This window comes from Calliopsis andreniformis, chromosome 2 (genome assembly GCF_051401765.1).
Source record: "Calliopsis andreniformis isolate RMS-2024a chromosome 2, iyCalAndr_principal, whole genome shotgun sequence".
Lineage (NCBI taxonomy): Eukaryota > Metazoa > Arthropoda > Insecta > Hymenoptera > Andrenidae > Calliopsis > Calliopsis andreniformis.
The window spans coordinates 14824184-14836617 of NC_135063.1; the positions used below are offsets into that span (position 1 = coordinate 14824184).

Sequence of the window (12434 nt, forward strand, 5' to 3'; positions counted from 1 at the left end):
TCGCGATGGTGTGCTTGTGTATGTGTGCATTCCGACGTATTTTCGTCTACCTGTGCACACTGATATCCTGTTTCCATCTGTGTAACGGTTCATACGTATATGTTTGAGGAGTGTTTGTGGGCTGTGTGAACGAAGGAGTCTTTCTGTGAGGTCGTGTACGTAGATATAACACTTTTTCGACTGTGTGATTGACACTGTAAGGAGAAACGGTTTCCTCTCGTTAATGTGTCGATTCTTTTATACATTGATATTTATCCTGACCTCGTGCATGAGTGTGTACAGGTACATTCCCTCACCTGTGCACACATGCAACGGTAAAAACTTGCTTGTTATGTATATATGCAGATCAGCTACTCGGACGCAGAGCCCTTTTCAGGAGAACGCATCGCGATGTGCAGAATACGAAGTTGATATGGTTTATCTTTTTCTTTTTTTGGTAACTTGGATGATTATTTGTTTCTAAGTGTAAACTGGTAAGAATAAAATGAAGTACTTATTTGTTTCAGATTTGTAATTCTGTTTTTTATAGACTTCATTTTACTTTCATTTTTACTTAATATCCATCCATTTAACTTTGTTAAAAACTTAATGATAACATAAAACAATTATTAATTTTTTCTATTCTTTAGAAAGTTTCAAAACTATTTATCAGCTGGTTTTCACTACGTATTCCTTTGAATTGAAGTTGTATGCATCATTTTGTTGCACTGAAATTTTGCTGTCACGTTTTTTAAGATTAGATTAAACGAGAAAGGTTGTTTACACGGACAAGAACCGATTACTTATTGGATCGAACTGAAAATTTGAAAGTACGAGAATGCACTTCTACCTGTTGCGCATGAGGTGTACTTTGTACACTTGACTTGCACATGCGCATGTAATAAATGCAAAATTAATATTCTCACTGATTCTGTGTTATAAAACGACCATTTATCATTACTGTATAAATTATGATTCATTAACATAAATTAGTATAAAACTTGTTTAAAATAGACTAAGGCTAATTAAGTCAATAAATGAATACTTCAACGAATTTTATGTACTATATGTCTATATCTAATTAAATTGAAATTTCTCGACTACGTACGTATAGTTTGAGTTAATTGATTTTTTATGCGATTCACGTGCACACTCCGGATGGAAGTGCACAGTCACGTAAAATACGTTTGACTGTAACTCATGATTAGTACTGCAACTTCGAAAAGTACTATAGCAACAAACATCTGAATTAAATGTTTAGTTTCAAAGTTTTAAGTATCGCAATTTGTGCATGTAGGTAATAAGTAATTGTAATCGTGAGATAGCATAATATTAAGAAAAAATGATCAATTGTTAGATAGTAGTAATCTAAAGTTACTTACAGTGCAGTTGTGCATCTTGCATGTTACTTCAATAACTCTTTTCACCTAAAAAATATTAATATAGTTAGAAATAATGTAAAACTCTGGGATTATTAGAAAAAAAAGGTATTATTATTTCTTTTAATAAGTTTGCACCTAATATTTGCGCGAAATTTACGTAACAAACGAAATTAAAAATTAAATTTCGCGCCATTTCAGTTCAGTTATTTCAAATTTATTTCTTCCAAAAATCTCACGTGAATGAATTGAAAATAGTTCACATTTAAATAAATTCATCATATAAATGTGGACGTTTTTCACAGAGCTTAATTGAAGTTAAGTTATGGACGCTCTTAATCATGAATCGGATACGTATTATATTTACATCTTATATCCCATGGACGTCATAACTTATAAAATGGATACATTAATAATGAATGGTCAAACCAAATAAAGAACAATACAAATTATCATTGACTGTTGATGCTTTAGTATACAAACACGGAAAGATATTTACGTTTTGTTAGGTAGTATTACGATGTACACGTGTGTTCGATGTGTGTGTAGATGAATGAAAATCAAAAATTAATATATAACAAATGTTAAAAAAATGAAAAAATTCTATCTATTATAATGTATCTATAATCTAATTTGTTACATAATACAAACAAATTTCCTATACACAAATAAAAAATTTAAGCTAATAATCTTTTTTCCTGTTATTTAAAATTGTATTGCATGTATCATAAATAAATGAGGCATTTTTTCAGTGTGTACTGTTTAATGCATTATTCCGTATTATTGAAACCGATTATTAATAATTGCGCTGTCGTGTGCATCGGTATTCAAAATCATGGCATCGTAGGAAACCCCACATTTGATTTGCGAACAAGAAAATAGAACAAAAAAGCTAAAAATTAGGTTAGATTTCATACAGTCACTCACTCTGTTTAATTTGTTCGTAATAAAAATGTTCCGCTTGCGTTTTGATCTTTTACACGTACATTCTTCATACGTTCGCTCTTATCGGCACTTGTACAACATTGACTTTCATATGTTAGTAACGTTATTCAAAGTGGCTTGCAATAAGAACACCTACGTCTTAGAAATTCCTCTCCTTACAATTTAATCTTACAAATTACGATTGGACCAAGTACACGTCGAGATGCAACATTTCGTATGCGATCAGCCATTAATAACCGGAAGTCATGACTACATGGCCCGTTAAGTTACTCTAATAACAGTTAAAAAAGTTAGATAAATATAATTGTAGTTACAATATTTCTTTGCTATATAAAATAAAATTTTAAAAATTGGTATACGTGTTTTGAATGCAATATACGTTAATAAAATTTAAATATATTCAAATGTAGGATACGCGGGTTCAAATTTGCCGCCAATCAGTTACAGATTTCATATCCTAGTATAACTGATGCGTTCCGTTGGAAACTGCAAGTCGTTCGTTAAACTGTAGAAATAAATTAGTTATTAATAAGTGAAAAGTGAAACGTTGGCGCAAGAAAGAAATTTAAAAGACAAGGTGATTTCGTCTGCATCATGTGAGTATAAAATACAGCTGTAAATCTTACAATTAGAATAGAATAACAAGTACATATCAGAACGTTATACAATGACCGTTATATACTTCGTACAAGTATATATTATTCAATGTGTCAATGTCAAATTTTTTTTGACATATACAGAGTGACGTTATATTTAATTTTTCACAGAAATTTTGAAAGACATAAGTTCATAAATGATGTTCTTTTTACATTGTTTCAATCAATTACGTACTTAACGCGAGAGTATGAGGTACATGAGTAGAGGGTGATCTTCATAAAGTGATTAGGGTAGTTTTATATTAGAAGACGTGTTACATACCTGTATTTTAAACAAATATATGTACAGATTAGATATTGCATTATGAAAAAATAATTTTAAACTTATACTATTTTTAAATTTTGCCAGCTTCATTTTCTCTGGTTATATTCTTATCCTTCAATTGGATTAATACTTGTATTTATCACTTTATTAAGAATCACCCTGTGTATCGTACAATTGACATTTATTATGCAGTAATGTATGCTATAAATATAAATTACCTTAATTTGCATACATACTGATCATTATTATACGTACAATTTCCAAATAATTCGTCACATTGGGATTGTATATTTAACACTAACTTAATCCAGGCCATGTAAATGTATCACAACTATGTACGCGCACACATGCATACATATACATTCAACAACCATACAAATTACTCTTGAAAGATACATACATTATTCATTTTCACTCCTCGCTGATGAACTTCACTGTCACTCCGTTTACACCGTACTCTTCATTTTGATACCTGATCACGTATTCTCAACTAACTCTGAATCACAATAGTTTGAATTATTGAGTACATTTAAGATGAAAGCAATTTCGATTGTTTTTAATGAATTCAATAATTTGATGTTATACTGTGAGAACACGCTATTCAAACTAGTTTTCTTTTGCAAGAAATATAAAACTGTGTTGAATGAAAAAATCTATGCCAGGCATCAGGAACAAGAATTTTATAATTATCGCGATTCGGCTTTCGTTTTAGGTGGCCTAAATGCTTTTAACTTCTTTGCTTTCTTTTGTTTCGTAGCACTACTACCGGATTGAAAAGCTTTCCAACTGTCGACTCGTGATTGTCGTGATTCTTCGAAATTCTTTTGCCATTCACGTTCTAACGCAGCTTGCGCTTCTGCAGATAATTCTTCTTCTCGTTTTCTTTTACGTTGTTCTGCATCTCTGGTAGCTAACTCCCTCCTAGAAAAATGATTAAGGAATTCATTAACCATAAGTACAATTTTTTATTCAACTTCTACTTACCTTCTTCGCTCCATATCAGCAAAGAGTTTCATTGTCATAACCCAAATGGCATGTCTATAACCTTCGTCAGTTTCTTCTTCTAGCATTGCTGCACCTTCTGCTTTTCCTTCTTTTTTCAGTTTCTTTTTCTTCTCTGCAATCTGGCAAATTTTGTAATATAATAAATATTCCTTGAGACACGCTTATTGAATGCGGTTTCATTCATACCATGTGATCAGTACGGGCTTTAGCCTCTTCGATGACATCCATGCATTTTGACCTAGTTTCTTCATTTTCCAACGTTTTCCATGCCTTATTAACAACTGTGAAAAGTAAAACAACCGTCAGAGTTTATCTATATATAAAGAAAAATATCATTACTTACTTTCAAATGCTTGTTGGGCACGGTCTGCATCATCTTGATTCTTGTCTGGATGAACAAGAATTGACATCTACAATTTGAAAGTAATTGAGTAGTATATATAATTTCAATGATTAGATGAATGGTTGTGCACTTACACGTCGGTATTTCTTCTTGATTTCATCTATGGTAGTAGATGGATCAACTTGCAACACTTCGAATGGATTTAAATTGAAGTATGATGACCCAGGTCGAAGTAATCTGTCGATCTGTTGTTTAGGAGTTAATACCGAATCCCTCTTTTCGATTTCTTTCACCTAAACAAAAGCAGAGTCGTCTGAAGTTAAAGAAAACAACTATTTGTTTAGAGCGCGCGTAGATTCATTGAGGGTTAGGTTTATTTTTAACTCGGGTTTTTATCGGTAAAGAATTTTGTTTACATCACTTTGACGATGTCAGAAATTACTTATTGAATGAGGAATAATTGTCACGTATGTAGGATCTTTAAAAATGTATTTATTGCCTTCACTTATTGCATACAAATTGACGTTTATTAACCTTTAAAATGTACAGTGTGCATTCACTGTTATATAATCAAAAATTTATACAGAAATGGATGCGCGCAGGAGAATGTTGTAACGATACGACATCAGTCGAAATAATTACATACTTCTGAATAAAATTCATTGAATTCGTTCTCTTTCTTTGTTGTACTATCACTCGATGCATCCGAGTTGGTAGCAGCCATCTTGATTGTTACTAACTTTCTTATCGACAGTAGCGCCACCTATTAGTGTTTATTTATACTCTGTTTTGTACAGTGTTTATGTAAATATATAGTTAAATATTATATAGTTTACACAAGTATTTTACGACTAAATTAAATAAAAGTAGAGCTAGGTGTAGTAAAATTTAACACACAGTCATTTAAAATTTTATATTATTTTATTAACAAAGCTTAACAACCAATAAACAAGTAAAGATTTATTAGCTGTAACAAAGATGTATTAGGTGAAATCAAGATCGTACATTCAATTTACAACCGTAGCAGAAACGTCTTCCTTCAAATTAATGAACTATAATCTAGCTTTTTAAACTAGTCTAGGATTGTACACATAGACTACTGACTATCTTTCCATCGGGGAACATAGAAGGCGTAAAGGAGAGGGTGGAAACACTAGCACGACACTATAACATCTAGCATATGTTACGTTTCACTAATCTAGCATGATGTCTAATGACTAATCTTTACTATTGAACACTGGTTCCATACATAGACGCGTTACTTTGGATGTACACTATGAGGGTGGAGGAGGGTCGGGGGGCAGTCTGTTTAACGCGATTACAAACACACAGTTTTCTTGTTAACATTTCCCTTGCTTACTAACATACGTCATGTTCATCTTTTAACTATATAGTAACACCTATTGCAAACTAATGGGTTCATTTATGTCGACGTTGATTGGCGTCTTATTTATTCTCTACTTTTTTTGCATGGAATCTTAACATTCTCGTCGCTACTTGAACAATTCATCGCACAGAACATCGAGAAATTTCTAGCTTCGCCTATTATGAGAAAGCAATGACAATACGTTCTCTAAAAATGAAATTGTAAAGTCTTTTTATCGTGGCAATTGTATTTCGATATTTTGAACTATTTGGAAGAAGTAAAATGAATTCAAGAGATGAGCAGTAGTACACATGCTTGTTAAGATTCTATTTTTTTTAACGAAGCAGCTATTAAAACATCAAAAATGTTAGCTGAATATGAAACAGTCAGAATATTAATATTCTTCCACGAGGGGTGTGTATGTTGCTCACTTCGAGCTTAGCGTTTGTTTAACATTTAATGCAATTTGTACAATTATCATTGGGGTCTTTCACTAGAAAAAAATGAAAGAACATTGAAAATTATATTCACATTTTAGGGGTGAATGTGTACGAAGTGTGTAATTTGTTAAAATACGCATTACTCTATATCTATACCGCACTAGAAAAATCATTTTCAATTTCGAAGTATGAAATAAAAAAAATTGAAATTATATAATATATAATAGATTATAATATAGCTATACATTATACATTTCTAGACAGATCTGATCTCACGGCTCTACCGCAACGAACACACAGACATCACAACAGCTTAACACTTCTTATTTTATCATACTTGACTAGATAAGAAATTCTACACAAACCAGCGATAAATGGCGATAATCCTTTCGTCATTTTTATTCATTTTGAAACGTGCGCGTTTAATAAATTACAAGTCTAAGTCTGAACTAAAATTTTGGACTGTTCTTTTTATTAATCTACATATTCCTCTGTTTCATTTACCAAAGCAAACAATTTGTTAATACCCTTTCCTATTTATTAAACCGCACATTTTACAATAAAGTACACAAAGCTGGCTGTGCTAACAGTACCTAGATACTTCTTGCTATAAATTGGTACTCTAATACCAAGTAAAAGAAATCATTTCTTTCTACAATCATGAGCAAGGAAACAAATGTCTAGAAATTCGCGCGAACCATTACGAAATTAGAAAATCTTTATCTTCCATCTCTTTGCAAATTTTCAATGAACAGTGATCCCAAATTGTCTGCACTTTGGGATCAGAAATGTCCAACATCGTGCATTGCGCGCTACGTCAGGAAATATTACGAAGGTACTCAGATTTTCTTTATGAAATTGTTTGCTTGAAGACAGATGTTGCGTTTTTTCGCGATTCGTGCGAAGGTCTTCAAGATTTCCACGAAGTTCTTCACGAAGTTTCTGTCAAAATATATATATTTTTTTTTCTCCGTAAAAATGTACATCTATGTAACTTATCGATATGCACCCAAAGCTTATCGTTATAAAAGCGAATATATGTATCTGATTTTTAGAAGGAAAGTCATTTAGACATGTAGCGTACAATTAATAGGTATAGACATACAGATTGGTCGAATTTCCATTGGCGAGCAAATACACTTATCGAGAGCTTGATACGAAGATTCAAAAATTAAGTCCTGCTGCAAGCCGTAAGGTTGTTTTCTGGCTGATCGATTATTCTTATTATTGTACACTTATGCAATCAGTGGGTAATGGTCCTTTGATTTCATAATTGATCTCCGTACGCCACTTCCACTCTGCCGATTTTCTTCATATGTGAATTCAGTGTTTCGTCGTGTGATACAAAGCGTATGAAATTTTCTATTACTGGGCCGATTTTCGTAAAAAACTTATTTTAAAGTGAATCAATTTTTTTGGCTTGCTCTTACAAATTATCTTTACACTACGAATGTATTGTTAGGTTTAGAATGTGGGGGAGTTTTAGTTGTAACAGTGCAAACTTAGTGCGAACTTAGACCACCACAGTGTGTTGTGGGGGTGATACTTATGGGTATAGAAATATTGTATTTTTAATGACCTGCCTTGATGATACTTTTCGAGAAACCAAAGCACCATTAAATGTTATATGTTCTGATATTACATCAACACAGTAATTATAGTTAGCATATACACGCTCTGTAAACACATTAGGTAGATCTCTCATATCTGACATCTGTATACGTTCATCATAATTACGCTTATTTTAATAAATAGCTCACTTTACTGGATTGACATTTCATTTTCAAGACACGCTCTATTTTATAGAAATTATAATGGATGTTATTTAATATACTTTTAAAGTAAAACCTTTTTTATTACACATAGAATAAAAAAATTCATTTTATAAGCTAGAAATTCCTTTCTTCAAACTATAAAGTATCTATCATTGAAACCTTACTTCAATAAATAATAATCAGTCCAGCAAAATGAAGTACTATCGACAATATTATAGATAACACACTATATAAAAATTTTACAGAAACATTCACAAATATATGCTTTTGTATAACGCTATATATATGTATATATTTGTCCTTGCACACACGTATAAACTTCCAAACTCTATTTGGCACTCTCCTAGTTTTATTAAAAAGGCGAGCACACTTGCTATATTCATCAATTCAAAGACATTGCATCTGAGTATAGCTTTACTCGTTTTGCTTTACAGCTATATCTTAAGTTTCCTTACATTAGTACGATAATTGGTCTAAGAAAGTATTGTTTGCATAAAAAATATCAACCGTGGCTTTGCGACTGAATTATCCTAAGTTAATTGTAAATATTTTTTTTCTTGTATAGTCTATAGTTATCGTAAATACAATTTGACCACTTGACTTCTGAATTTAAAAAAACAATTTTGGTCTTTTCATGAAAATGTTATAAAATAACCCTCGAGCCTTTCACATTTTATTTTGACTTGAATTTTGATTTTTAAATATTTTTAATAACTGATTTTTTGATTTCTAGTGAATATACTTAAATGTTTGATTATTTAAAGATTCCCTCGGTTCATGGCAAATAGTTTCTGCGTGTCAGACAAAAAAAATTTACAAAATATTTGTAGAAAATAAATTGCAATTATTGATCAAGCAATAGTGTTGTTCTCTGTGTCATAACATTTGTTTAGATATGGTACGTTTTCTTATGTGCACATCTTATAGAGTAGGATAAATATTTACGACAAAAGCCCTATTCTAAACAATCAGGTATGGTGGGTGTTTGTATGTAGATTTGCTGGATGCAGATAAAAAATTTCCCTCTGATAATTTCGATTCTTCAAATTTCCACTTTTTAAATTGTGTTCATCGTAACTTCGAAAAATGTATATAAAAATGTAAAATTATCATGTAATTCATGAAAATCTATGCACTGCCCGCGTAAGCTCATTCTTCACTGTCATACAATAGTATTTCATTATTATATCAATTAACCAAAATTCATCCATTGGATAGAAATTATTATTCCCAAAATTCAATTGTCCCATGTAAAAATTGATTTTATTTTTATATAGGTACTTCGAGTCATTTCAATATATCAATTTGTAAATGTATCATATATTATCATAGTACAAATTACTTTCTCAGTATTAATCGTCAGGAGCCTGTATCTAAACGCCTCAATTATTTATTTTATTTTTTATTTATATATACCTGTACCCAGCATTTTTGTGAAAAACATGTATATGATTATTTCATATATTTGGTTCGCTGTTTAGTGTAAAGTGTCTTAATTGGAGTACAAGAGTAGTGTAAAGGTACAAGGGAACGGAGTGTAGGTCACTATGGCGCCGTCACACATTGAGAAGGATCCGCATTTGAAAAGTGGATTATCTCAGCGACCCAATGTATGTCGTGCATTACATGTTGCATTTTGATTTCGAGCTATCAGCCATTTCTTTCTTAACAATTACTTACGTGGTAGATTATTTTGTATCTTTACGACTAGATCTTATCCGATAAAACGCGCAATAGATTTTTCAAAGGCTGCCGAGTGTCTTGTTAGAAATCAAAATCGATATCACAATAGCATATAATAAAAATAAATATTTTCGCGAAAAATAGTTGGTTTCCGAAATGTTACGCGAACATTGATTATTCCCTATGTATTTGTCTAATTAAAAGTTACTGATGTACGACTTTTGGTGATGAATTTGAATGAAATGCAATTTGTGTCACTTAGTGCATCTTCAAATCAACATTTTTATATAATTATAAACTTTGATTTAATATGTAATTGTGTAGACTATGAACAGTAAAATTAAATATCTAGTTTTAACATTATTATTCACTATATTTTGCAACTATTTGTATTTGTTGTCAAATTTGCTGAGGACCAATTAAAAACTTTTAATGACATAAGGGAAAAAGTGTATTCCCTTATTTTAGTGTGTATTAAAAATGATAACGTGTCAGAGCAGAACACTACGAAGTGAAATGCACCTTATTTACATACGTCACACGAAGAGGATACGAGTTTGATTAATGGCATGTACAACTATAGCATTTTGCAAGTACTTTTGGAAAACACACTTTTCACGTACATCCAAACAATCTAAGGCAATACTTAGATACGTGTGGACAGTTGTTAATGTATGTATACATGTAGTTTTATCTTCATAGAATATAGGCAAACATGACAATGACGATATGTTCATCATATCAAATTAACACGTAGATATACAATTTTTCGTCTTAATGCGTAATGGTTATCCTACGTGATCTATGCTTAACGTCATTTCAATATTCATGTAATGTAGGTGTATGTATACTTGTAGGTGAAGATGTGCAGATGAATGCACAAATACCTGTGTGAAAGTTTTCTGATAGACGTGTAAAGAAGCTCGTGTATATTGGACTGCTTTTTGCGCGAGATAAAAATATTTATTCCATTCTTTTTTAATCTTTAGCCTGCTAAGATTTTTATCCTCCGATAAATGGCCCACATATATATAAACTTTATTATTGAATTATCAAACATTTAAGAGAAGTAATTGGAACATAAAACAAGCTTAGCTGTACTAAAATCATTCATAGTCAGTAAAAGTCTGATAAAAGGAAGAAAAGAGTCTAAAACTGTCCAGATAAGTAGTATAAGTCAACCAAAAGGTCGACACATTGCCGACAGACGATATCCTGTCGCCTATTATAGATATTGTGAATGAAATTTAACAATTTCTGGAATAGGAAGCAAAAGCTCTTCAATGGTGTGAATAATGTGGGAAATATGAATATGAACCTAGTACCTAGTGCATGATAGATACGTCATTTCTGCTACTTTTTGTCCTGTTCGTAGGTGAAGGGATGTTTCCCTTGCGCAATAAATTATTATAGATTCACGATGTTTAGACGACGTCGATGGGAATCGAGTAACGACAAGCGGAATATCGCTTTTTACAATTAGCTCCTTTGATAACTTTTATCTTCACAAACACACACATACATATAGTTTACTCACGCACACATACTCGACGTGGAAGGGAAGTATATCTTACGTGTCTAAGGTTTTCGAGTTCCTTCAGTTTTACGAGAGCGATATCAATTGCCTTAATAAAAACTTCACACGATGCGTTTATGTGCAACGCCTCGGTGTAACATTGTATTTTGTGTTTCAACGTGCAAGCGGCTATTCCGATCGAGATCAGAAACTAAGGTGATCGACTAGGTTTCTTTTATGTTGGGCTTGCTTCATCTGCTGTTTGGTGTTTCCTTTGAGTAACATTTCATTAATTAATGTTCTTCAAATTTTCATTGTTTTTAGAAATAGCATCCTTTACTTTGTCTATTTTTTGTGAGACTACTTTTTTGCACGAGATTCAAATTGTTCCGTTCGCCACCAAATAACAAAAATTTCAGACTCATAGATTCATCCCAACATATGAAGAATTCCTAGAAAATCCTCTCCTTAATCATAAATATCCCCATAAAATCTACCCCTTATTCCTCTGTTCAACAATATTACAACACATTGCCGTTTTAAGTACGCCTATTCGTCTTACGATAAATTGTCCCATTATTAAACCAAGATTAAATTAGGTGTAAGAAACTTCTAGTAATTATTTCTCATAGATTTCCATCCGCAGAACTTAATTAGGCAACTGGATAAATTATTTCGATTAAAGGCTAATAAACAGATATGTAGGTGTCTCTACACACATTCAAATGTGAAATGAATTTACCAAAATCGCGGTGATTCAACACCCTAGAAAAGAGCGCCCCCTTTAAGCTTGGTTTCTTCTCTTCACCCCCTTCACCGGCGACCACGCTAACACCTCTTGTAAATAGGCTTTTACAAAGTCATACGTGGCGAACGATGGAGGGGGTCTGGCCGCTATGCTTGGTCCACCTCGTGACAAACCTCCATGTAGTCTGGGTTGTGCATTATGTCCTTTATCATATCCTTCAGAATCGGGTAACGCGGAAAGATTGGATACACCTTTGAACTGTTGTACTCCTCCTACAACAGACAGAACATTAATTAATTTTATGGACGACAAGTTTAATTATTTGAAGCCTTCT

At 32.1% G+C, this 12434-nt stretch overlaps 2 protein-coding genes across 2 annotated transcripts in view; both read right to left on the bottom strand.

The window, feature by feature from the left end:
* Nucleotides 1–1502: 1502 nt before the first annotated feature.
* Nucleotides 1503–5296, bottom strand: LOC143188216 (dnaJ homolog subfamily C member 8). Its single transcript, XM_076392349.1, has 6 exons — nt 5219–5296; nt 4707–4865; nt 4573–4639; nt 4416–4510; nt 4209–4348; nt 1503–4145 (listed from the first exon to the last, which is right to left on the bottom strand). Exons 1-6 carry the CDS (start codon nt 5294–5296, stop codon nt 3911–3913), a joined length of 774 nt encoding a protein of 257 aa, XP_076248464.1. The 3' UTR covers nt 1503–3910.
* A 6855-nt stretch (nt 5297–12151) lies between these two features.
* LOC143187539 (uncharacterized) overlaps nt 12152–12434 on the bottom strand; it is a 70324-nt gene continuing 70041 nt past the window's right edge. The window contains exon 7 of the mRNA XM_076391767.1: nt 12152–12372. Within this exon, the coding sequence (XP_076247882.1) occupies nt 12247–12372 (126 nt within the window). The 3' untranslated portion in view covers nt 12152–12246. The remainder of the gene's footprint in view (nt 12373–12434) is intronic.

What these genes read in the sequence shown, in the direction of transcription:
- LOC143188216 (XM_076392349.1), bottom strand. Translation starts at nt 5,296, where the DNA reads ATGGCTGCTACCAACTCGGATGCATCGAGTGATAGTACAACAAAGAAA. An exon ending in TGCCCAACAAGCATTTGAAA is followed by an intron (nt 4,511 to 4,572) that starts GTAAGTAATGAT and finishes TACTTTTCACAG; the next exon opens with TTGTTAATAAGGCATGGAAA. An exon ending in GCTGATATGGAGCGAAGAAG is followed by an intron (nt 4,146 to 4,208) that starts GTAAGTAGAAGT and finishes TCATTTTTCTAG; the next exon opens with GAGGGAGTTAGCTACCAGAG.